This window comes from Ochotona princeps, chromosome 26, assembly GCF_030435755.1.
Source record: "Ochotona princeps isolate mOchPri1 chromosome 26, mOchPri1.hap1, whole genome shotgun sequence".
NCBI classification, from domain to species: domain Eukaryota; kingdom Metazoa; phylum Chordata; class Mammalia; order Lagomorpha; family Ochotonidae; genus Ochotona; species Ochotona princeps.
Genome location: NC_080857.1, coordinates 26,207,128 through 26,234,238, shown reverse-complemented (window position 1 = coordinate 26,234,238; position 27,111 = coordinate 26,207,128). Strand labels below are relative to the sequence as shown.

General features: G+C 47.9%; 1 protein-coding gene across 1 annotated transcript in view; it reads right to left on the bottom strand.

Moving 5' to 3' along the window:
- Window positions 1–8,490: 8,490 nt before the first annotated feature.
- LOC101522120 (coiled-coil domain-containing protein 170-like) overlaps window positions 8,491–27,111 on the bottom strand; it is a 35,051-nt gene continuing 16,430 nt past the window's right edge. The window contains exons 4-9 of the mRNA XM_058655106.1: window positions 24,159–24,294; window positions 21,018–21,332; window positions 19,560–19,760; window positions 14,806–15,033; window positions 12,192–12,404; window positions 8,491–8,766 (exon numbers count right to left, since the gene is read on the bottom strand). Coding sequence (XP_058511089.1) covers window positions 8,605–8,766; window positions 12,192–12,404; window positions 14,806–15,033; window positions 19,560–19,760; window positions 21,018–21,332; window positions 24,159–24,294 — 1,255 coding nt within the window. The 3' untranslated portion in view covers window positions 8,491–8,604. The remainder of the gene's footprint in view (window positions 8,767–12,191; window positions 12,405–14,805; window positions 15,034–19,559; window positions 19,761–21,017; window positions 21,333–24,158; window positions 24,295–27,111) is intronic.

Sequence of the window (27,111 nt, the reverse complement as noted above, 5' to 3'; positions counted from 1 at the left end):
GAATCCAGGCTGGATTTTGATTTACCAGCCCTGTGCCCTTTCCTGAACTCTTCGATCTCCCTCTGTAAACAGAAACTGCACAAGAAGCTGTAGAATTATCACCAGGATCACTGACATGTTGCAAGTTCTCAGTTGAATGGCAGCTCGAAAACAATCCTGAGATGCTTGGGAGGAGGGTCCGCTCCCTGGGATGTGAGGAAGCCTTAGTCCAGGAAAGGGTGGGAAATGCGCATTTTTTTTTCTACCTAGGGCCATCTAGATATTTCTAATATTATTCCCAGGCTACACACAAGTTCCAGCTTAAAAAAGAACCTGCTCTAGTTTGGTTCGATTTTGAGTTGTCCCCAAGCCCTGCCCCCGACAGTTGCCTTGGCGGGACCAGCCCTGGTAAAGGGAGCAAACAGGCAGCAGCCCTGTTTCACACAGGTGAATGAATTTAGGTTCTGAGCGTTGAAGAAGCAGATGGAGGAATGGGTTCTAGCAGCAAGTTCTAGAACTCTGCAGGGCTCTCCATGGCAGCGCCGACAGAGAAGTGTGGTAGGGAAAGACCCCTGGCATCTGACCCAGGTCCGAGAACTCCTGGGAGCACCTGCCCCACAGCCCCGGAGCATGTCTCCTGGCTCACTTACTAAAAAATACAAACCCCCAGGCCTTTTCTGAAAGTTTCTCTAACTGGGTCACACCCAGGAAATGCCATGTCTCAGAAGCCATGGAGTGATTTTGTGATCCAGGGAGGGAAAACACTGCCTTAAAGTGCTCACTTGGCCACTAGGTGATGAAATCACATGATTTCATCATGTCTTACAGTAGCACCTGCACGCTTCAGTGGGCCCCACGAAGCTGCTCGTGTGGACTCTGGAGAACTGATTGTTAAATATGCAAGGGATTTGCAACTCCTGACCCATCTGCTGGGAGCCTGGTGAGAGGGAGCCTCGCCAGAGGGGAGAGTCAGACAACAACACTTTTGGCTGCTCACTGACTTTTGAGACAAGGGCTAATCTGAACATTACCTTGAGCTCTATGGATATCTGCAAATGCTATATACAGAGTTTGGCTTTTTTCTGTTTTCCAGAAGTGGCTTATAAACACACCACTGAAGCAGGGGAAATAACTTGTCTTGCTATTAGTAGAGCTCAGATTGGCCCAGGTATTCACTCCCTAGCCCAGGTGCATTCTGCCACTAGAATTGCCAGACCCCGGTACACTCACTGTAGGCTCACGTTGTATGAGGGCCACCTGCTACCCGGTTGGTTGAATTTCTAGTCGGTTGGTTGAATTTCTAGTCGTTGCAGGGTTAGCTTTCCCCGACAGGATAATGTCTCCCTCCAGTGGTTGAGAAAGAGTAATACAAACAAGATTTGTATTTATCTTTCATTGTGTGACACGTTAAATCAATAAACAGCTTATTCGGTTCATTTCCAAGAGGAGTACAAAAATGTCTCATTCATTTACTATTTCATCAGCCAATATTTATTACTAACTTACTAAGTGCCAGATACTGAGGTGTAAAAATTAATAGTACCTGGCAAAGGTTTGAGACAAAGAGAATGCACTATTCTGAGACATAACTATCACAAAGACATATTAAAGGTTGAAATATAAAAATCAGGGCCCAGCGGCGTGGCCTAGCGGCTAAAGTCCTCGCCTTAAAAGCCCCGGGATCCCATATGGAAGCCGGTTCTAATCCCGGCTGCTCCACTTCCCATCCAGCTCCCTGCTTGTGGCCTGAGAAAGCAGTCGAGGACGGCCCAATACATTGGGACACTGCACCCACGTGGGAGACCCGGAAGAGGTTCCAGGTTCCCGGCATCGGATCGGCGCGCATCGGTCCGTTGTGGCTCACTTGGAGAGTGAATCATCGGACGGAATATCTTCCTCTCTGTCTCTCCTCCTCTGTGTATATCTGGCTGTAATAAAATGAATAAATCTTTAAAAAAAAAAAAAGAAAAAGAAAAATCATAATTCAGGGGCCAGCACAGCAATGCACAATATGCTAATCTTCCATGCTGAGGTGCCAGCTTCCTATATGGGCACCAGTTCATGTCTCAGTTCAACTTAAAATCCAGCTCTTTGCTTATAGCCTGGGAAAGCAGCAGAGAATGACTCAAATCCTTGGGGAACCCCAGAAGAACCTTCTGGTTTCTGGTTCCTGGCTTTAGCCTTGCCCAACCTGGTTGCTGTGGCCATTTGTGGAGTGGACCAGTGAGCGGAAGATCTCTCTGTGACTCTGGCATTCAAACAAATCGATAAATCTCTTTTTAAAAAAAATCCCATATGGGTGCCAGTTCGTGTCCTGGATGCTCCACTTCCCATCCAGCTCCCTGCTTGTGGCCTGGGAAAACAGTAGAGGACAGCCCAAAGCCTTGGGACCCTGCACCTGTGTGGGAGACCTAAAAGAAGCTCCCGGCTCCTGGCTTCAGATCAGCTCAGCTCTAGATGTTGTGGCCAACTGGGGAGTAAACCAGTAGATGGACGGAAGATTTTTCTGTCTCCTTCTCTCTGTAAATCTGCCTTCCTAATAAAAATAAATCAAAAAAAAAAAAAAAAAAGATAAGCAACCACGGATGCCATAAAGACATAAAGAAGGAGCAGCCACACACCCACACGTGTAGCACAGGGGGCCGAGGGCTGGGCTGCAGGCACAGCAGGTACAGAAGGGCAAAGGTACCTCCAAAGCAGCTGCGAGTCGAGAGCAGAGGGCCTGGTGTGGTGGCCTAGCGCTTAAAGTCCTCGCCTTGAACGCCCTGGGATCCCATATGGGCAACAGTTCTAATCCCGGCAGCTCCACTTCCCATCCAGCTCCCTGCTTGTGGCCTGGGAAAGCAGCTGAGCACGGCCCAAAGCCTTGGAACCCTGCACCCTCGTGGGAGACCTGGAAGAAGTTCCTCACTCCTGGCTTTGGATTGGCTCTGCTCCAGCCATTGTAGCCACTTGGGGAGTGAATTATCGGATGGAAGATCTTCCTCTCTGTCTCTCTTCTTCCATGTTTATCTGACTTTGCAATACAAATAAATAAATCTTACAGAGCAGAATCAGAGTTAAAAAGAACCTTGTATGCAGGATTAGAGAGCTTTCACTTCACCGTGTGGGCAGCAGCCGGCCATTCAAAGTCTGCATAGGCGTAATAAGCCGATTCACATCTGAAAATTCTTTCTGGAGGCAGGGGTGGGATGTGTTGGACGAGGTCTAGACTAGAGCGAAGGGAGGAACTCTGAGCCCCCTTCAGTATGTCCCTGCATCCGAGGGGTGTCATTGGGGTCAGAGGCTTCAGGGTAAGGGCGAGAGTAGGTCTGGGTGAGTGTGGGGTAAAGATGACCCGATCCGGGGGTGGCAGGAGAGCAAATGGTCTGTGAGTCACTCACCGTGTGCCAGCTACAGGACCCAGTACTTCCAGGTGACAGCTCATCAATCCTCACCTTCCTCCTCTGAAATGGAGACTGAGGTGCTGCTAAGTGTCGCCTATGAGAAAAGACTCATGAAGCAAGATCAGCTGTCTAAAAACCGACAGGGAGGTTGGAGCCCTCCCAAAGACCGTGCTCTCAAGTTGATGCAGTCCTCCTCGAAGTGGTCCAACAGACTGTTCTTTACCGTCAGGGCTGCCTTCTCACACTCCCCTGCCTTCCAGCCAGCCTGAGGTGAAACACACACCCTACACTCCCATCTGCATTCCAGCCCTCTTGATCTCCCTCCCAGCATCCCCCCCTCTCCCACTGCCCGGTGCCCTGGAGGGATGCTTCCCCCAGGTTTCATCAGACACCCGGGGATTCTCTGCTCCTTTCTCCTCTGCAAGAACCAACATAACCCACAGGCAAAGTTTTAAGGTTGGAATTCCAGGCATCAGGCATCACTAGCTGGGATGAGAGGTTAGCCAGTTCCAAGCACTTGGGCTGTCCTTCACTGCTTTCCGAAGCACAACAGTAGGGAGCTGTATTTGAAGTAGAGCAGCCAGGATTCAAAATGGTAACCATACAGGATGCTGGCACTGGAGGCAGTAGCTTTACTTGCTATGTCACAACACCAGTCACTTTGTAAGACCGGTTGGCAATCTTTTATTGGACATGTCCTTGCAAGCATTATCTTCAAATCTGGTTAACCCATTCTCATAATAGCCTTTCACTGAGCAAAAGTGCTGCATTTTAATGAGGAAAAACTTGCTTTTTTTTTCTTTCATGTATGATGCTTTTTCTATCTAAAAATTCATTGCAAAACCAGTTGCTGCAGATCATGCCAAGCTAGGCTCTTACACCTACTGGTTTCCATGAGTCAGGGATGGGAAGAGACTGAGCAGGGCCAGGTTCCATCACCCACCAGCGAGAATCAGGGCAAGGGACAGGCCGGGTCAGGCTTCCAAAGGCAAAGGTTATGACAGGTGAGGGATTATGCCAAGCTGGGTCAGAGCAACCACTGGCACATGTGATCTATGGCTGGAAATAAGACTGGCCGGGAGCTGAGGGGATACCATGGCTGGATTGGGGTTCCCCCTGGTGACTGCGGGGGCCAGAGTGGGGGATGAGTTCTAGTCTGGGTATGGTTGCAGTGTCCTTTGGCACAAGTGTGGACTGGGGTTGGGTACACTGAGTCAGGCTAACTCCAGCACCAAGTGGTGCTCTGGAGGACCAGGGTAAGTGTAGTAGGCTAGGCTAGGTCTCTGCCCCTACTGAGTCATGTGTGAGCTGTGTCTGGCTGTGTCTGAGCCTTGGCTTGGCTAAAACATCCAACACTAACAACTGGAATGGGCTGAAGGCCAGTCAGCAAAGGCCATTGTTCCTGCTAGAACAGGAGGTGGACTAAGTAGGGCCAGTCCATGGACCCATCAGTGTGCACTAGATCTGACACTGGGAGAGCTTCTGATGGAGAAACTTAGGAAACTCCTCCATTGGGACACAGTCCCTGCAGGTTAGCACAAGAACCACGATAGGGAGCAAAGATTGGGGGCACACCAGGCTGAACCCGTTCACATCACCCGCTGGTGAATCTGAGCACCAGAGCAGGGTAAGGGTCGAGCCGGGTTCAGTCGCAACACATACCAGTTCATGTTAGGGCTGGGACTGAGCGCCAGCTGGGCTGGGCTAGGCTGTAACCCCCACCAGCGTCAGCTGGAATTGGGGGTGGGTGCTGAAGTCTGGTCCGTCCTGGCCCACCCCCAATTCTCTCTCTCACCCTCTCTCCTGTCAAGAGGCATCCCATCTCCAGGGTCTCTCCCCGTAGGTTCTTCCTTCTTCTTCTATCGTCCACTTTTTTTTTCCTAACTTAACACGAGGAAGGAAACCATCGAGTTTTGCGGATAACAAGCCCAAACTCCTCGGACTGGGTCTTCATCCACACCGCAGTTGCCTCCGTGCTCCCAAGCATACTCAGTCCTCGGGGTGGACGCCCTCGGGACACGCGCGCTCCCACCCACTGCCTCCTGCCTAACAGCCCAGAGCGGCTGAGGCGGAGCGCCGTCCCGAGCCCTGGCAAGCTGAGGGGCTCTGAGGAAGCGACAGGCGTGTGTGAGAAGTCGGCAGCCGTCCCCACGCGCTCCAGGGTTCCCCGACTCCATCTCCGGCCCTCCCCGGTGCGGGAACAAGTCACGCCGCCATGGAAGCTTCCCACCCTCACGGCCCGGAACGCGGGCCAACTTCCCGCGCCAGTCAAGACGCGCTTCCGCCAGACCGCCCAGACCCCGCGCTCTGATTGGCTGGAGTAGAGGCGCGTTTTCCCGTCAGACCCAGCCCCCTAACCGGACCGGCTCTTCCAGCAGCCAATCATATCTGCCAGCCAGTCATCAATGACTTCCTACGCGTTGGCTTCGCCCTTTCCTGCCTGCCTGGTCGCCGCGGCAGCTTCACTTCGCGGGTCCTCGCGGTCGCGCGTACGCAGCCGCGGTTAGTGTGGCGCCTGCGCAGTGGCGCCTCGGGGCTTCTCTGTCCCACACTCCTGTAGTAGAGATTGAGCCTCCGATTGGGCTGCGTGCACGGAACGCACGCCAGAGCACAGATCCAGCTGTGCGGGTCCTGGTGGCCCCTCTTGCAGGAGAAGCATTGAACAAGACGGAGAGGGAGGGAGGAGGCTGCTCGCCTCACACCAGGGCTGGGTGGCAGGTGCGTGTCCGCTGGCTCCTACCCTTCAGGAGCAGTAAGCTCTGGTTGGGCCTGCCTGAAAGGCCTCAGTCGGAACTCAGAAATGCAGCCCACATTTCCTCTCTGATTCCCTTATCGTTGTTTTTTTAAAAAAGAAACATTGGCGGGCCCGGCGGCGTAGCCTAGAGGCTAAAGTCCTTGCCTTGAACGTTCCAGAATCCCATATGGGCACAGGTTCTGGTCCTGGCAGCTCCACTTCCCATCCAGCTCCCTGCTTGTGGCCTGGGAAAGCAGTCAAGGACGGCCCAAAGCTTTGGGACCCTACACCTGCGTGGGAGACCCAGAAGAGGTTCCTGGTTCCCAGCTTCGGATTGGCGCAGCACCGGCCTGTTGCGGTCACTTGGGGAGTGAATCATCGGACGGAGGATCTTCCTCAATGTCTGTTCTCTCCTCTCTGTATATCTGACATTGTAATAAAAATAAATAAATCTTAAAAAAAAAAAAGAAACATTTGCGTTTTAAAAGATTTGTTAGAGGAGGAAAAGGAAGGACGAAGGGGAGCTGAACTTTTCCACCTGTTCCACTGCCTAGTTGCTGGCAACAGCCAGCAGCCAGGAATGCCATCCGCCAACACCACGTGGGTGGTAGGATCCCAAGAACTTTAGACTGTCACTCGAAGTCTTCTAGGTACTTCACCTGGAACCAGGCACTGTGCTGCGACACGCAGGTGTCCCATACCCACTGCTGTCCTTGTTTCTGAGAGACACGGAAAGGGGGTGGAACACTCCAATCCGTGGTTCCCATCACTGAGGCTGAGCCGGGAACGCAGTCCAGGCCTGAGCCCTCACAGCTGCAGACCAGGGTCTGTGTTAGCAGGTCTGCAGGCAGAAAAGGGATTGAACCAGGTACTGCTATGTGGGATGCCAATGTCTTACCAGTAGGCTCGGTTTCTGCTTCTAGGCCAGGGACCTTGAGAGCATAGGTGAGCTGCTTACACTATAGCCAGGGGTCCAGGAGTTTCTGAAGAGTGACCTAGTTATGGAAGGGTGGGAAATAGCCTCAGCTTCCGCTCAGCTCATGGACCAGGCTAGACAAGGCAAGGCAAGACTGGCAGCGGTCCTCAGGAGCGTGGGAGGCAGGCTTCTGGCCCGCAGCTGGCGTCGCTGCCATTCAGAGTATGAATCAGCAGGTGGAATCGCTCTCTGCAAACTCTGCTTTTCAAATAAATAATCTTTTTAAAATGTATCAACTCTTTGTGTTCATGTACTTTCCAGACAGATGTTAAGTATACCTGTTTCCTTTCGTTTAAAGATTTGTTTGAAAAGCAGAGTTAAAGAGAAAAGGAGAGACAGAAATCTTGCTTCCGCTGGTTCACTCACCAAATGGTCCTAACGGCTGGGGCCAAACCAGGCCAAATCCATCCAGGAGTCTGGAGCTTCATCTAGACCTTCCCCATGGGGATCAAGGGCCCACGTCTGCTGCTGCTTTTCCAAGAAGCTCAATCAGAAGTGGAGCAGCTACGACTCGGACTGTACCCATCTGGGATGCTGGCTTTGCAGGCCAAGGCAAGAGGAGACAACAGTGATCCCAGTAAGTGCTGAGTCCACAGGTCGGCCTGCATTCTGACTTTTCCCACCAAGGGCATCCTGGGTACGTCTAAAAACACCTAGGAGGTGAACCAGTTCCTGTGTTCAGTAAAATGCATTAGAACTCAGATTATCTGAAGAGGAAAACACTGGCAGGTATTGTGGAATACTAGGGGAAAAATCACACAATGTTCTATTGCCGGCTAAATTTTCAGTGACCTTCTTGTTGCCCCAAGCCTGACACTTCATCAAGTAGAATATGTAAGGTGAACTCACATCTTAGAGTGTAACTTCTGGGTTCTACAGGGGGACTGGATAAGTGAGAAACTGCTTATTCTACAAACAGACTGTGAAGTATATACTGTACTTAAAATACCAATAAGAATTCAGTGTAACTAGATACATATTTAAATCATATTACAAGTAACCATCTGCACCAGGCCATAAATATATATATAAAACAAGATCGGGGCCCGGCACAGTTGCCTAGTGGCTAAAGTCCTCACCTTGAACGTGCCGGGATCCCATATGGGTGCCGGTTCTAATCCTGGCAGCTCCACTTTCCATCCAATTCCCTGCTTGTGGCCTGGGAAAGCAGTCAAGGATAGCCCAAAGCCTTGGGACCCTATACCCACATGGGAGACCTAGAGGAAGTTCCTGGCTCCTGGCTTTGGATAGGCACAGCACCAGCCGTGGCGGCCACTTGGGGGGGTGTGAATCATTGGATGGAAGATCTTCCTCTCTGTGTATCTGACTTTGCAATAAACATAATAATAAAATCTGAAAAAAAAAAGATTGTTACAAAGAAAAGTGCAGTGCTAAGCATGATAGGAGAGAATAGATTCAAGTGAAAATTTCCCGAGGCATTTTATTCCTAGTGTAAGCCGTCTGCAAGGGACAGGAGAGAAAGTGTGTATTTTCTGCGTTCTTGGCAGTTAGGGACACGCAGGACATCCTCAGTCATTTTCCTGACCCTTCTCATACCCAGGGGCAATCTTGGTCTTGTTAGAGATCTCGTAAACCTGGATGATAAGCTTCAGCTGATTGATGATTTCCTTATTGGCTGTCTTCATGTTAAATCCCAACATCTTCATAATCGTCTCGCGGAAGTCAACAAGCTACAAAGAATTACCACAAAAATCAAAATATGTCATTAGTTTGGGTCACCTATGAATATTAGAAAGTTGATATTAAACATTCCTATTAAAGATAATGTATTCTATATTCAAACCATATTTTCAATATAGAAAAATTATCGCATTACATATGAACTGTATTTAAAATTTTTTATTGGCCTCTGCCTGCATGGTGGGTGCCAAGTCTGTGAGTCCCGGGGGCAGAGGACCTGGTGGGGCCTGGATCACCTGACCCAGATCCGTGGACCCCCCTGCGCAGTGGGTACTAGATTTGTGAGCCTCAGGGGTGGAGGGTTCGGAGGAGCCTGGGTCTCCTGGCGCAGGTCCCTGGGCTTGCCTGTATGGTAGGTGCCAGATATGTGAGCCCCAAGGATAGGGTGTCCAGTGGGTCGCGGGCATGCATGGTGGGTGCTGAGTCTGTGAGCCCCAAATTTGGGGTTCCATCTGGGTCCAGGTTGCCTGGCCTGGTTCCATGGGCGCACCTATGAGAACTGGTCCGCCTCGGTGTAAAGATGGAGTGTTGGATAGTAGACCATGGTGCACCTAGAGGATATGGAGCCCGCAGGAGACATCTGGTACCACAGCAGAGAGAACAGAACATATGGATAACCATCCCAGCCACATGATGACAGCAAATATCTGGGCAAATGGAGGCTCTAAGGTCGGCTGTGTCAGCCAGTGGACATTGGAAGAGATTTCTCATCCACAGATTGGCGAGATTGACAGCATTTCAGAACTATTGCATCCACCTGGGCAGAACCCTTAGAGCATGCGCCATTGTGACCCAGGATTGATATAGGGTGGCCTTTCCCCATCCTCGGGTACTGGGATGGCTGGGAGGCTGGGTATGGTCTCACCCCTTATCTCTCCCCTGCCCCCAGAAATGGGAAGAAGAAATAGAAAATTTGAAAGTTTGAAAATTTAATGATCGCACCCACTTCTTCCCTAACCCTAGATCCTTCCCACCCTGATCAACTATGTAAACATCATCTAAAATAACTTTAAGTTTAAAAATTGTTGTTTTCTGGGCCCGGTGCCAAGACCTAAAGGCTAAAGTCCTCGCCTTGAATGCGTCAGGATCCCATATGGGCACCAGCTCTAATTCCAGCAGCTCTGCTTTCCATCCAGCTCCCTGCTTGTGGCCTGGGAAAGCAGTTGAGGATGGCCCAAAGCCTTAGGACCCTGCACCTGCATAGGAGACCCAGAGGAAGTTCCTGGCTCCTGGCTTTGGATCGGCGCAGCACCAGCTGTTGCGCTCACTTGGGGAGTGAATCATCAGACGGAAGATCTTCCTCTCTGTCTCTCCTCCTCTATGTATATCTGACTTTCCAATAAAAAAATAAATAAATCTTTTAAAAATGTTATTTGCTTTTCCATACTTATTTCTATTTTTCTTATATATAAATATTTATTGGAAAGGCAGATTTACAGAGAGAAGGAGAGAAAGATCATCTGCTGGTTCACTCCCCAAGTGGCCACAACAGCCAGAACTGAGCTGATCTGAAGCCAGGAGGCAGGAGGCAGGAGCCAGGAGCTTCTTCCGGGTCTCCCACATGAGTGCAGGGCCCCAAGGTTTGGGTCATCCTCTACTGCTTTCCCAGGCCACAAGCAGGGAGTTGGATGGGAAGTAGAACAGCTGGTACACGAATTTGGTGCCGACATATAATCCCAGCAGTTGAAAGGTAAGGATTTAGCCATTGAGCCATCACACTAGACCCCGTACTTATTGTTTATTTCTTATTTTATATTTTTTGTAAGCCAAACCTAATTTTATTACTTTGGTCCTATTTTTTTTTTTAAGATTCAATTTATCTGAAAGGCAGAGTTAAAGAAAGAGGAAAAGAGGGATAGAGAGGTAGATTTCAGTCTGCTGGTTTGTTCCCTGAATAATTACAATGGCCAGGGCTGGACAAGGCCAAAGCCAGGAGCCAGGAGCTCCTTTTAGCTTTGTCTACCACATGGGTGCAGGGGTACGAGGACTTTAGCCATCTCCTACTGTCTTCCCTGGGTCATAAGCAGGAAGTGGAAGTGGAGAAGCTGGGATCTGAACCAATGCCCATATGGCATGCTCACATCACTGGTCCCTACCTTTGGGACTTCTGATTTGCTCTATGACATACTAATAGAACCCAAATACAAACTTTTTTTCTTCTATTCTCCAAAACCCAAGGTGATCAACAGGAAGGGCAAATCAGACCATCTGTGAATCACACCTAAAGTCTAACTAAAGAAGATCCGGGCTTGAATTACAGAGGGGAAGGAAGCCGCTTCAGAGACGATCCTACATCCACACACGGGACAGTTCATCCATGAGGAAATACTGAGAATATATATCTAAGATCTGGTGGGTCAGAAGAGCTGCAGGTGTGGAGAGGAAAGAACAGGATTTGGATGCCCCAGCACACAAGTGACACTGATCAACAACAGGGCTTCTAAGGGGGTGGCACCTGAAGGGAACATGAGCATCAGAGGCTTGGTAGCAAAGGAAAATGTAAATGCAAAGAGGCAACTCAGGGTCTTGAGCAGAGTGTCGCACAATCAGACTCCAATGCACCCCAACCACCAAAATCAAAGGCTTGCTTGGGTAGGCTTCAGAAGCTGCACGCAGTGGGCCGACAGAAGAGGGCAGTATGGAGTCCAGAAACGTGTAAATAAACTCTGCTTCTAGTTAGTGATGTTGGAGACGTGGGGAGATGAGAACATTTCCAAAGATTGCCAAGCAAAATATGTCCACATAAAATTTTAAAAAGTATACAAACTGCTCAGATGACAAAAGTACTCCTCTTAGCCCAAAACAGCCATGATGCACAGAGAACATGTACAGTTCCCTAATGCAAACTAAGTATAAGCTAAAGAATAATTTATAGGAATGAAGGAGAGATGGAGCTGTGGCCATTAAAAATGGCCAGCATTGTGGCATAATGGGCTAATCTGTGACCTGCAGTCAGGCAGGGTTTGAGTCCTATCTGCTCTGCTTGTGACCCAGCTCCCTGTTGATGAGCCTGGGACCACCACACCCCTTCTCCCTTCCCAGAGGATGTATATGCAGCCCTAAGCTAACCATTCAATTCCATCTCTACCCACCAGGGATAAGCACTTAACCCCTGGGATTCTCCTGCCACAGAAGCTAAACATGAAACTCCATGGTTGTCAGTGGCACCAGCTGGCAGACAGTCCAGCTGACATGCCAGTGCCAAAGAAGAGGTGGCAAGACCAGCCTCATCAGGTTCCAGGTGCTGATGCTGGGGCCCCGTGGGTCACTGCCCTCCCCGAGTCAGGCTGCTGAACTTGTGTGTGATTCCCTAAGTCAATACCTTCCCTTTTGTCCAAGCCAGTTGGAGTCTTAGTGAAGGTGAGTGTTTATCACTTCAGCTAAATTAACCTTGATATAATGAGAAGAATTTAACCTCTCGCTCTCGCCCTAATGCAGGCTCCAGCGTGCTCTTCGCCGTGGAGGGCTCCGGGGTGACATTGTCCACGTGACAACGGGCTTTCTCTTTGTCTGCTTCTTGCTCTCCAGAGTCAAATGCAGTTTTTGAGTTTTCTGTTTTCCTAATTACCTTCTCTTTCCCAGTTTCGACTTTTGTTAGAGATTGCCGGAGCCTCTCAATTGTTTTGTCCTGAAACAGGGTATAATGGGAGAGAGGGAACAGATAATTGCAATTAGATCTACACGTAGCAGATAGGAGAGACAACATGCCTGTCTTTTCCATATTTTTAAAACAATTTATGTGGAGCCCAGCATGGTAGCCTAACGGCTAAAGTCCTCGCCTTGCACACTCCGGGATCCCATATGGGCACCAGTTCTAATCCAGGCAGCTCCACTTTCCATCCAGCTCCCTGCTTGTGGCCTGGGACAGTTGAGGACGGCCCAGTGCATTGGGACTCTGCACCTGTGTGGGAGACCTGGAAGAGGCTCTTAACTCCTGGCTTTGGATTGGCTCAGCTCCAGCTGTTGTGGCCACTTGGGGAGTGAATCAACAGATGGAAGATCTTCCTCTCTGGCTCTCCTCCTCTCTGTATATCTGACTTTCCAATAAAAATAAGTGTTGGAAAAAAAAGTAAAAAACAAAACATGTATGTATAAAAATGCATACATATACACACATATTTGTACATCACAGTTTCTCTACCACCATACTCATTAACAATCAGCGTGTGCCTTAGCGTCTTTATAGGCTGGACCTTCAGAATTTCAAGACGCTTAACACATTTCTCATGTCCAGAAATATCTTATAGCCTTTATGGAAAAAAAAATGGCTCTGCAGGAAGAATGCAGAGTTTATCCCAAATAAGCTGGCCAGGATATGGTACATGTTTGACTTAAAAGCATACTTTACATTTGAAATAATATCAACAAAATTAGACATGGAGAAGACTTAAAGAAGAGTAAAACATGACTAAGGCTTTTAGCTATTGCCCCAACAAGAGACTGCAGTAAACAGGAAAGAAAAAGCAAGAGATTTCAAGGCAGACTAACTTAGCACAGTGGTTCAGATGCTGCTTGAGGGGTCTGGCACTGAGGGCCTAACGGGCAAAGCCTTCCTGAGCATCAGTTTGAGTCCTGACTGCTCCACTTCTGATCCAGTGCCCTGCTGATGCACTTGGGAAAGCCGTGGAGAATGGCTTGAGCCTCTGTACCCATGCAGGTGATACAGAAGGAACTCTTAGATCCTGGCTTGGAACCAGCCCAGTTCCTACCACTGTAGCCATTTGGAAAGTGAACAAGCAGATGAAGATGTCTCCTTGTCTTTTTTTTTTGTAAGAGTTATTTTATTTTTGCTGGAAAGTCAAATAGAGAGAGAGAGAGAGGAGGAGAGGCAGAGAGAAAGATCTTTTGTCCATTGATTCACTCCCCTAGTGGCCACAATGGCCAGTGCTGAGTCCATCTGAAACCAGGAACCTCTTCCTGGTCTCCCACACAGGTGCAGGATCCCAAGGCTTTGGGCTGGCCTCGACTGCTTTCCCAGGCCACAAGCAGGGAGCTGGATGGGAAGTGGGGCTGTCAGGATTAGAACTGGCGCCCATACGGGATTCTGGTGGGTGCAAGATGAGGCCTTTAGCTGTTAGGCTACTACACTGGGCCCTCTCCTTGTCTTTTTAATTCTTGCTCTCATTTGCCTTTCAAATAAATAAATAGATCTTTAAAAAATGCTGCTTGGAATGCCCACATTCCATTCCAGAGTGCCTGGGTTCAAGTTCTCACTCTACTCACCAACATCCTGCTAATATTCACGTTGGGAGATAGCACATGGCAGCTGAAGTACTTGAGGTCCAGCTGCAAGACATGAATGAGTCCCTGCCTCCCAGTTTTGGCCTGAACCAACCTTAGCTGTTGTGGGCCTCTGGGGAGTGAAGCAGAGGATGGGAAGCTCTCTGTCTCTTTCTCTGTCTCTACATTTCAATTCAATAAAATGCCTTTTTTAAAAAAATGTAAAAAGTAGGGCCCGGTGCAATAGCGTAATGGTTAAGGTCCTTGCCTTGAATGTGCCAGGATCCCATATGGGCACCAGTTCTAATCCCGGCAGCTCCACTTCCCATCCAGCTCCCTGCTTGTGGCCTGGGAAAGCAGTCGAGGACGGCTCAAAGCCTTGGGGCCCTGCATCCACGTGGGAAACCCGGAAAGAAGTGCCTGGCTCCTGGCTTCGGATTGACGCAGCACCGGCCATTGCGGCCACTTGGGAAATGAATCATCGATGGAAGATCTTCCTCTCTATCTCTCCTCCTCTCTGTACATCTGCCTTTCCAACAAAATAAATAAGCCTTTTAAAAAATGTAAAAAGTAAAGGAATTTACAGTCATAACACCTAGGATACAAGGAGACATCTGCGGGGTTGGCAATAATCTTTCTCTCCAAGTGGATAGTGGATTAAAAGGCATCCAATTTTACGATTATACGTACATTAATATGCATTCTTTTGCATGTATGTCAAACAAAAAGTCCAATGAGAGACATGTAACTAAAACAGTGACAGAACAAAGCTTTGGTGACTCTTTGGAAACCTCACTTCCCTTACTTACTTTAAGGATATTTACTCTTGTCAGTTGAGTTTTCATATTTTTATTTGACAGTTTCAAATCACTGAGCTGTTTCTGAAGTTTTTGAATTTTCTCCTCCATTCTCTGTGTTGTAGCAATCTGCAGATTCTGCCGAAGAGTCAACAACATTTGTTGCATGTTGTCTTTGCCTAGCTGTTTGAACTTCATGTCATGCTCATTTCTCTGGGAATTCTTACCCACTGGGTTTTCCTGTGTAGAGAATAAAGACTTGGGCTTCAAGAAATAGGTCCAAAACAGCATAATACCACATCTCCCTAATATTTATAAATTGCAGACTTTAGAATGCCTACATAAGGAAAAGCTTTTGCCATAAATAAGCATTATTAAAGTGATTGTTGGCCTGTCTTGGGCCTGGCCCCACAAGCACCATCATTGGCACCGGGGCCCAGCACACCTCAGGCTTGGCATAGGGCTGGGGGTGCAGGCTTGCAGGGGGCCTGGGGAATGGCACCAGTGGGGATGTGCAGAGATCTGGGGGCTCATGTCTAGGCAGGTAGAGTAAGCCTGGGGATTTCCCTACATGCTTGGTCCCGAATGGGGACGATAGAGCCCTAGGTTAGCATGCTGGCCTGGGTGGACCAGGCTTGGGGAACTTTGAATGGGCCTGGATCTTGGGAGTGTGGAGGGGAAGGTTCCAGGCCAGCATATGTTTCAGGAGCTTGGGACTCTAGTGGATGGGCAGCGCTCCAGGCTGGCACACTACCCCACTGGAAGGCTCCGGAGGCCTGGCTGGAGAACTCATATGCTCCTTGGCACAGGGACTATGGATTGATCAGGGAAAGGGACAAGTGGATGTGTGGGAGGGATGACCACTAAGGGAGTATGCTGCAGACGAGGAATGGCTTCTGGGGGGCTTCCATCAACAAGGTTACTGTACTTACAGATAAGCGAGGGGATTGAGATCAAGCGGTTTGGAGGGGAGAAGCTGGAGGACCTTTACGGGTCAGATCAACGTACCAGCCCACACAGGAGACTTGAGTTGGGGTAGTTAACATGGAATATTGCCAACTACCACTCACCAGTGTCACTAAAGCTAGGATGGGGGCCTGCCTGGCAGGGCTACATCATAGTACTTGCTAGTGAGTTTTGGAATAGGAGACGGGTAATGTTAGGCTGGGCCATGACACTAATCAGCATGTGAGAGGACTAGATTCTGTGGGGGATATGTAGGTTCACCACTGTGAAACTGCAATTTCTACCAGCTTGCTCAAAAGCTGGGGGTGATGACAGGCTGAGCTAGGCATGATCATGGAACCTCTGAAACTCATGGGTACTAGGGTTTAAAACAGGCCAGGCTAGTCCATGCTGCAAAACCCACAGGCACACCCAAGAATAGGGTGTGGGGTAGGCCAGGCCACAACATCTACAAGATATCTCAAAGGCTGGGACAGAAGGGACAGACTATGCTGGGTAAGGACCTAGCACCCCCTGGCACACATAAGATCTAGTCTGGGAGTGGGCCTGGTGAGTGAACTTGGGAAACTCCCCTGGTGGGGCATATCTCCCACTGGTGAGCATATAATTCAAGCCTGGATGTTGGTCAGGCCAGGCAAGGCAGCTCTGCTTCTCAGCAAATGTGTGGGTTAGATCTGGGAGGGGAAAGGCCAGGCAGGGCTTGGTCAACCATAGCCCACTGGCATGTGCAGGAGCCAGGATGGAGCATGGTTCATATTAGGCTAGGTTATCACACCTACAGATATACATATGCCAGGAATGGGAGCAAACTGGGCAGGGCTAGGCTGCGAGACTTGGGACTGGGAATTAGCTGGGACAGGTCAGGCTGTAGAATCTGATGACAAAGGCCAAATGGGGGTTGGACCATGCAGACCTGGGCTAGATCAGAACAACCACTGGCACACACAAGATCTGTGCTGGGATGTAAGTCTGGTTGGGGAGCTAAGGGAATACCCAACCTGTGTTATGATTCAGATTGGTGAACATGACAAGCAAGAGTGGGGATAGCAATCTGGGCTGGACATGAATGCAATGTCCCTTGGTATGAGGGTAGATTGGGTCTGGGGAGTGTCAGACTGGGCTTGATTCCAGCACCCACTGGTGCTCATGAGAGCTAGGGTGGGTATAAGATAGGCTGGGCTAGGTTGCAGCATCTGCTGAGCCATGCAGAGCTGGGTCTGAATGTGTACCAGACGTGGCTGGGCTTGTAGCACTCAACAGTAAAAACTGGATTGGTTGTGGGCCGGTTGGGGACGTCACTGAACTGGAAAGGACAGGAAGTAGGCCAAGTCAGGCTGGGCCACAGAGCTACGTGTGTGCCACTGGGAGGTAACCTGATAGAGGAGCTTGGGGAACTACTCTGTCAGAATACAGTCCCTGAAACCAAGCGCAAGAACCAAGGCTGGGAGTAGTCCAGAGCAAGCCAGGTTGTGGGCAGACCAGGCTGGGACAGTTCATAACACCCATGGGCAGATGTGAGAACCAGGATGGGGTGCAGGACTGGTTGGTTAGGCTGCAATACCAACCAGTTCACATTAAGACTGGGACTGTGGGCAAGCTGACCTGAACTGAGCTAGATTGTAGCACCCACCAGCAAGAATTGGAACTGGGGCAGGCTGGGCTGGGACAGGCTATAGCACCTGCTGGCAAATGCTGAGGTGAGGCAGGCTATGCCAGACTGGGCCACAGCACCCACCAGCACATGTGACTTGAGGGGATGTGCTAACCCAGTAGAGGGACTCATTGGGCTCCCCTACTGGCCCACTGCCCCCACTGGTAAGCATGAGAACTGTAACTGGGGACAGACCAGGCCAGGCAGGGCCACAACACCTGTTGACCTGCATGTGAACTGGGTAAGGGGGAAAGCCAGCCTGGGCTAACCAACTGTATTCACTGGTGCATGCATGAGCCAGAATAAGTGTAGGTAGCTTGGGCTTTGCCACAGCATTAGCTGGCAAGTAGTGAGACTGGGGGCAAATCCTGTCAAGGTTAGACTGCAGAACCACCTGAAGAGTGCAAGATCTGGAACTGGGAGTGGATCCAGTAGGGAAATGGTGGACATTTCTCAATGGGCTACAACTCCCACTGGTGACCATGAAAACCAGGGTTGGGAGTGGGAGTGACTAGACAGGCAATGACACCCGCTAGCGTGAGAGTGGGCTGGACAGTGAAGTCAGTTGGGTGAGCTAGGCTCCAATGCCCACTGACATGTACAAGAGCTGAATGGAATGTGGGACAGACTGGACCAGTCTGCTGCACATACTGGCAAGCACAGGAGCCAGGGCTGATTAGTGGAGGTTGCTCCAATTAGGCTAGTGTACATGAGGGCCAAGTGTGTGGCAGGCACAGCTAGGCTGGACCACTGCCACTGTATCCACTGGTTTACGCAAGAGGCAGGGCTAGAGACAGAACCGACCCAGCAATTACAACTATCAGTATGTGCGTAGGCTGATTTGGGTGACAAAGCTAGACACCATTTTAGCAAGCATACACGAGTCAAGTCTGAGATTACTTCACGCAAGGTTTCTTTTAGGAGCCATCCAGCTGACTCACCCCAACCATGGGGAGAATCGCAGGATCTGTGGTCTGACCATGGAGTTCATATACCAGGACTGGGCCTCCTCAGTGACTTAGATGGAGCAGTAGATGACATATCCAGATGCACATGGAGGATATGGAGGTCCATTGGAACCTGAGTAGGACATCTGGTACCATAGCACAGGATGGGAAGCAGAATAAATTGGTTAACTACCCCAGCCAAGCATTGGCAGCAAATATCTGGGTGAAAGGAGACTCTAAGGTGGACTGTATCAGCCAACGGACCTTGGAAAGATTTCCTCATCCTTAGAGGATGAGATTGACAGCATTCAAGAACCATTTAAATCACTTGAGCAGAACCCTTGGCGCATGTTCCACATCGGAGATCCTGGGATGACATCGGGCGGCTGTTCCCTATCCCTGGGTACTGAGGCGGTTGGGAGGCTGGGTGCTGCTTCTTCCCTTACCTCTCCCTTCCCCCAGAAACAGGACAAAGAAAAAGAAAGCTTGGAAACAATGATTTTACTCCTATCCCCTAATCCTTCGGCCTTCCTACCCTAATCAACTATGTAAGCATCATCATCAAAATAAATTTTAAAAAATAAATTGATTGTTGAAATACAAAGAAATATTCATCTGCATTTTAATATGGGCTATCACCAAGTGGTAAGATCATTTGTACTTTTTAAAGATTATTTTATTTTTTATATTTTATTGTAATTTAATTTAATTTAATTTTATTTTATTTTATTAAGGCAAAGTTACTGCCTGAAACACCAGCATCCTGTAGCAGTCGCCAGCTTCCTGCTGATGCACCTGTTAAGGCACTGGAAGAAGGCCCAAATATTTGGAGGATGGGTTGGAGTTCCTACCTCCAGGCATCAGCATGGCTCAGCCCTGGCTATTGCAGCCATTTGGCAAGTAAACCAGCAGATGGAACATTTTTCTGTCTCTTTTACTAGGCCTTGAAAGTGAATAAACAGATAAATCTTTACAATATACATATGTAAACACGCTGCCACAATAAACATCAAGTACCTGTACAAGAGAAAAAGGGAGTGGGGGAGGGGAGAGGATTCTGGGTATCATCAGATGCCTTAAGGATTCACTGGATTCTATTAAATAAAAGTAAACAGTAGTAATAGCCTTAAGCAGTAAAGTTATTGATAAAATATAATCATTTTCATTGTCACAGAAGTGCCTACACCCCAGAAAATTCTTACTTTCTTCCAGTCCAAGTCTGATTTCCTCTGAAAAAAGTCATTGATAGCAATTTTTCCTTCCAGGCATTTGAAGGGTCTCTTCTGTTCCCAAGAATTCTCTTCATTTGGGGTTGACCCCTGAACAGCTTCCTCATTCAGACCATACAGCTCCTCCAGGCGCTGAGTGAGCAGCTGAATTTCCTGCTGAAGGCTTTTTGTTTTCTGCAAAAGAAAGCATATTAAAAGCTTCCCGATGAGCGGTGCTTTCTACTTCACTTCAAAACTGTGCACACGTTTTATTGATACTGACGTGAGGGTGACACTAAACAACTGAAGTGGTAATTGGGAAATCTGTTTAAGATTTGGCATGTCTGAGGGATCTTCAAGAAGTACATTTAAACAATACACACTTTAAGAGCAGGAATGGATCCTTGCAGTTAAGACGCCTGCATTCCTATAATCAGAGTACTGATCAGTTCCCAGCTCTATCTCCTGACTCCATCTTCCTGCTAATACAAACCCGTGGAAACAGTAGTGATGGTTCAAATGACTGTATTGATACCATCCACATTGGAGGCCAAAATGACAGCTCCTCACTCCCAGCTTCAGCACCAGGCCTGGCTATTGCGTGCCTTCTCTCTCATTCTCTGTCTCTCTCTCTTCCTCCTCCTCTTCCTCTGTTCTTCTCTTTTCCTCACTCTACCTCTCAATTTAAAACAATACCCATAAAAATAGATATTTTTAGATATCTATAATAACATAAATGTATTTAAATTCATTTTCCACCAACTTTTTGAAATACTCTTCTACAAAATGGTTGAAAAAATAAGTTTATACATAAAAACAAGACTTTTTACTTAGTTGTGAATAATTTGTACCACAAATTTTCAGAAAAAAACATTGTTTAATACTCCCTATAGCCCCAAACAGGCTACTATGTTGCAGGTTTCACCAGCACACTCAATCTGAGTAATATCCCCCCATCCTTTGACCTTCAGGGTGAGGAGTCATGGATTTTTGCTAGAATAATCTGGATTCAAACAAACAGACATAACCAGTTAAACCTGTTGTTTCAACCTTTGAATGGGCTTTACCAATACATTCAAGCTTGTGAGAAACCATGTGAATACAGTCTCCCCACATTTATTATTTTTAATATTTATTGAACCTAGACTGAACTAAGCATTGTTCATGTATTAACCCATTTAATCTTTGGAGTCACAGGCACTAAACTATGTCACCGTCCCCATTTGACAAATGAAAACAGAGAAGGAAGTGTCCCTCCGAGCAGTGCACAGGTGTTCGATGGCAGGATTAGGTGGCCCAGTGCTCTGTGCTCTCAATTAGCTTGCCTCACAGCATGCGCCTCTTCTCCGCTTTCACTGTAGTAAGAGCCACAGTTCACTGGATCTGATAGGATCAACACCTACGTTTGTAAATGCCTCAGGTTGGAAACACTGTTTCTGTCATTGCACTTACAGACTTCCAAGACTGCTCACTGGCGCCCATCTCCTGAATCCTCTCCTTCACTGCGTCCTCTGTGGCTGGGATAGGGCCGACACTGTCACTCAGCAGAGTCGCCAGCTGTCCCAGCAGACTGTGATATTGGGACTGCTCGGTTTTAGTCTCCCCATCGCACGAGTGTGGAGGTCTGTCTAATTCAGGTATTTGCTTTTCTTTATGGATCAAGTCTTGTTGACATTTCTCCCAAATTTTCTGCCCATCTTTTGGTCCTTCAGCATGGAAAATGTTGTTTCTCTCAAAGTTCTTAGCCAGATTAACTTCACCTTTATCCTAAATAAGCGAACACAGATTAAACTTCCCACATTAGATTGAATACATCTGCTTTTCCCTTTTTGAAATGTATCACAATAGAAGATTATATGTGTGTAAATAGATATCATTCATATATATATCAATCATATATATCACTATATATGCAAAATATACCGCAATAAAAGTTACAATAGAGACAGGAGTATATTCAAAATGGCAAACTAGAAATAGTAACAGGTACTGAAATAATGACATGGAGAAACTGCTTTGGGAACGTGGGAAATGTAGCTGAGAGAAGCAGCTAACCAACGAAACAGCCCCAGCAGGTGAGGATAAATTCTGTACAGAAGAATGTGAAGTAATAAACAGAGAAGGAATGACAGAAATTTCAAAATCAGGGCTTGGTGCAATGCCTCCTCTTGCATGTGCTGAGATTCCATATGGGCAGTTCATGTCCTAGCTGACCCACTTCCCATCCAACTCCCTGCTTGTGGCCTGGGAAGGCATTACAGGCCAGCCCAAAGTTTGGGACCCTGTACCCATATGGGAGACCTGGAAGAAGCTCCTGGCTCCGGGCTTCGGATCAGCTCACTTCTGACCATCGTGGCCACTTGGGGAGTGAACTAGCAGAAGGAGGATCTTTCTGTCTCTCCTTTCTGTGAATTTGCCTTTCCAATAAAAACAAATAAATAAGTTTTAAAAAGAAATTTCAAAATTGGCATTTTGAATCTGCTAATGAAATAAATTATTCAGGCAAGGGTCACTGGTGAATGCTAAGACTTTTAAGTGAAAAGTTGACAGGAAATGGATATTTCCATAAAGAATTAGATTATTGCACATAATTTAATAGCAGCCAAAAGAAAGATTGAAATTAGCAAGCTGCTTTGAAAGTAGTTGCCAGTGCCCGGCAGCGTGGCCTAGTGGCTAAAGTCCTCGCCTTGAACGCCCCGGGATCCCATATTGGCGCCGGTTCTAATCCCGGCCGTTCCACTTCCCATCCAGCTCCCTGCTTGTGGCCTGGGAAAGCAGTCGAGGACGGCCCAAGGCTTTGGGACCCTGCACCCACATGGGAGACCTGGAAGAGGTTCCTGGTTCCTGGCTTCGGATCGGTGCGCACCGGCCCGTTGCGGCTCACTTGGGGAGTAAAACATCGGATGGAAGATCTTCCTCTCTGTCTCTCCTCCTCTCTGTATATCCGGCTTTCCAATAATAATAATAAATCTTTAAAAAAAAAAAAAAAAAAGAAAGTAGTTGCCAAATTTTGATAAAGGAAGCATTTTTTTAAAAATTGTATTTTAGAAGCAGAGAGATAAGCAGTGAGAGCTTGCTTTTCACTCTGGTCTAGTTTCCAAATGCTGGGACTTGGCCAGGCTGAAGCCAGGAGCCAGGAACTTCATCCAGGTCTCCCACTCGGACACGAATGATAGAAACCCAACTACTGGAGCCATCATCATCTGCCTCATAGAGTCTGCATTAGCAGGGAGCTGAGTAGAGAGCTGGAGCCAGGAATCAAATCCAGATACTCAGATGTAGGATCATCTTAACCAATAAGCTGAACGCTTGTCCCTGCTGATTCTTTTTTAAGGAATACTTCATATTAATAGATCATACTTTCAAGATGAAACACACATACAGCAAACACTTACCACCTGTTTTCAACAATCCATCTTGATCTTTTTTGCCAGACTTCTGGAACACCATTGGCTCCTCCTATGAATCATCCTCAGGAGCCCAGGCTCCAGTCTCCCTTCTTTTAAACCCAACTCACACCATCATTCTAGATGCCAAGGGCCAATACAGACTACTCATCATCCCTGTGCCTCGGTCTCCAAGACTCTGACCTACAATGCTCTTTAAATTACCCTCTTAGGGCCCGGTGTGGTGGCCTAGCAGCTAAAGTCCTCGCCTTGAATGCACCCCCGGGATCCCATATAGGCGCCGGTTCTAATCCAGGCTGCTCCACTTTCCATCCAGCTCCCTGCTTGTGGCCTGGGAAAACAGTAGAGGACAGCCCAAAGCCTTGGGACCCTGCACCCGTGTGGGAGACCTGGAGGAAGTTTCTGGCTGCTGGCTTTGGATCGGCAGAGCACTGGTCGTTGCACTCACTTGGGGAGTCAATCATCGGATGGAAAATCTTCCTCTCTGTCTCTCCTCCTCACTGTATATCTGACTTTGTAATAAAAATAAAAATAAATCTTTAAAAAATAAATTACCCTCTTAGACAAACTCAGATTTCATCAGCAGCAGGAACTAATCCATGTCAGATGTGTAGAACTCCAGTATTTCACTGTTTAACCACCATATTTCCTCCCAATTCTCTCACAGTCTCTCTGCTTATAACCATTTTTGAATTTCAGAGACCATCAGACCATCCTTGCAGGTCCTCTCAACACATTACAAGTCTCTGGGCAAATGGAAATGCTAAGGTGTCCTGTGTCAGCCAATGAAGCTTGGAAGGATTTCCTCATCCTTGGAGCAACAAAATCAGCAGCACTGCAGAACTACTGAAACCACTTGAGCAGAACACGTGCAGCATGTTCCACATTGGGGACCTGGGATTACAGCAGGTGGCTCTTCCCCATCCCTGGGTACTGATGAGGTTAGAATGCTGGGTGTGGCTTTGTTCCTTCTCTCTCCCCTTCCCCCCAAAACAGAAAGAAGAAAAACAAAATGGGAAACTATGGTCTAATCCACTTTCTTCTATTCCTAGACCCACTGTAATCAGTGTCCACATGGGCACACATCCCTCTCAACTTTGTCAACATCACCAGAAATAAATTTTTTTAAAATGATATAGAACAAAAAAATCCCATTTCTTTAGAAAACAGTGAAATTTATTCTCACCTTCCCTGTGAAAGTACCCAAGGAATCCTCTTGCACTTTCACATTTGTAAAAGGGGTGAATCTGCTGGCCTCGGATAACCTTTTCTCCAAGAGATGAGCTTTTTGCTCTGCCGTTTCTCTTTCCACCAGATGGATTCTGTAAAGCATCGGTAGGTAAGAATATCTTGAAAGCAACTCAGCCAATTTCCAAACTTAATTTGCAAACAACTCCAAAAGATTGATCCCCTGCTTAAAACCTATACAATAACTATCAAGAGAAATGTAGCTTTGTGAAAAGAGCTGTGCTGTTGCATTTATCTAAATTGAGTCAAGAAGAAAGAGAAACGGTCCAATGTTAAGTCCTGCAGTGGTTTCCCTGGCAGAGGCTGGTTTTGAAACCATCATTTCCAAGTGCACTCTGGGTATGAGTATCTGCCTGCCACTATATAACACTGTGCTGACCAAGAAACTCCATGTGGGGCTGGTTTGATGACATAGTAGACTTGGCCTCTGTCTGCGGTGTTGGCACTCCATATGGTGCTGGTTCATGTGGGGTTGCTTCACATCTGATCTAGCTCTCTGCTAACGTGCCTGGGAAAGCAGAAGAGGATGGCCCCAAGTCCTTGGGACCCTGTACACATGTGGGAATCCTGCAAGAAGGTCCTGACTCCTGGCTTTGCATAGGCTTAGCTTCAGCCACTGTGACCATCTGGGGAATGAACCAGCAAATGGAAGATATCTCAGATCTCTCTCTCTCTCTCTCTCTCTCTCTCTCTCTCTCTCTCTCTGCTTCTCTCTATAGCTCTGCATTTCTAAAGTAATAATATGACAGTATCAAACTAGATTAAAAGAGACTATGAAAAGCACTTTTCAAGAACAAAAAGATGAGATTTAAAAATAGAAAAATATATACCTTGTAGACAAACTAAAACTGGTATTATGTTAGCATCAAAAGTAGACTTTTAGGGCCTGAGGCGATAGCGCAGTGGTTAAAGTCCTCGCCTTGAATGTGCCAGGATCCCATATGGGCGCTGGTTCTAATCCCGGCAGCTCCACTTCCCATCCAGCTCCCTGCCTGTGCCCTGGGAAGGCAGCCGAAGATGGCCCAATGCATTGGGACCCTGCACCCGTGTGGGAGACCTGGAAGAGGCTCTGGGTTCTTGGCTTTGGATAGTCTCAGCAACAGTTGTTGCGGCCTCTTGGGGAGTGAACCATCAGATGGAAGATCTTCCTCCCTGTCTCTCCTCCTCTCTGTATATCTGCCTTTCCCACAAAAATGAATAAATCTTTTTTTTTAAAGTAGCTGTTAGGGGCCCAGCTCTATGATTTAACTAGTGGCTAAATCCTCAGCTTGCACACCACAGGAATCCCATGTAGGGACCAGTTCATGTCCCGGCTGCTCCACTTCCCATCCACTTCCCTGCTTATGGTCTGGGAAAGCAGTCGAGGACAGTCCAAAGCCTTGGGACCCTGCACTCGCGTGGGAGAGCCGAAAGAAGCTTCTGGCTTCTGGCTTCGGATCGGCTCAGCCCCAGCCATTGCAGCTACTTGGGGAGTGAACCAGTGTATGGGGGATCTTTCTCTCTGTGTTTCCTTCTCTCTGTAAATCTGCCTTTCCAATAAAATAAATAAACCTTTTAAAAAATAGAAAAAAATCTGGAATCATAATTGGATATTTTTTCTTAAGACTTATTTATTTTTATTGAAAGGTGGATATACAGAGAGGAGGAGAGACAAAGAGGAAGATCTTCTATCGGATGATTCACTCTCCAAGTGGTTACAACGGCTGGAACTGAGCCAATCTGAAGCCAGGAGCGAGGAACCAGGAGCTCTTCTGGGTCTCCCACACAGGTGCAGGGTCCCAAGGCTTTGGGCCGTCCTCGACTGTTTTCCCAGGCCACAAGCAGGGGAGCTGAATGGGAAGCAGGGCTGCTGGGATTAGAACCGGCAACCATATGGGATCCTGGGTGTGCAAGGCGAGGACTTTAACCACTACGCTATCACACTGGGCCCAATTGGATGTTTTAATATGCTTCTTTTTGTAGCCAAGGTAAAAAAGGGAAAAACTACTCAGTCTAAAAGTTCGGCCCTAATTGCACAACCAGGAAGGAGAAAACCGTTGAAGGACTTGGGAGCCACAGGTAGCCCAAAAATAATCCTTTGTTCAGGTCTCTTCCAGAGACTCAGTGAATTGTTTCCACACTTCCTCCCCATGCTTCAACACCAACGGAATAATGAAATGCTTTAAGCAGACACACACAGCATTTGCATTAGGGTTCTTCAGAGACGCATACAGATAGAGAAGCCATGATTCTGGAGGCTGGTAGTCCTGGGGTGTGCGGAGTGAATGAGCAAGTGGGAGGCAGGAGGCTGCCAGTCAGCTGGTTTCCAGTCCACGTGAGAAGACTGGAGAACCGGAAGAGCCGATGGTGTCGTTCTGGTCTGCAGGCGCTCCATCTTGGTATCAGGCTGAGTCCAGAGTTCAGTTTGAGTTCCAAGGAAGAAGAAAGCTGATGTACCTGTCTCAAGGCCCGTCAGGTAGGAAAAAATTCTCTCCTTTGGAGAAAGCTCTGCCCTTTGCTTCTCACTTGACGGCAGGAGGCTTACTCACATTAGGGAGGGTTGTCTGCTTCACCCGGGCTGCCAATCTAAAGGTGAACTGCACCCAAGACACCCCCACCATAGAGCCAGTGCCTTGGCTCAACTGGCCAATCCTCCAAATACTAGCATCCCTTACAGGCGCCCGTGCATGTCTCTCCTGCTCTCTGTAAATCTGCCATTCCAATAAAAAGCACTAAACCTCAGAAACCAAACAAACCAAAACACCATCTTCACAGAAACACTTAGAACAATGTTTGACCAAATACTGGGCACTCCATGGCCCAGTCACATTCACATATAAAATCAATTGTCAAAATCTACCATACATATTTCTTGTAAGCTCTAAGGACAAAGACATAAAGTCCATACTGAC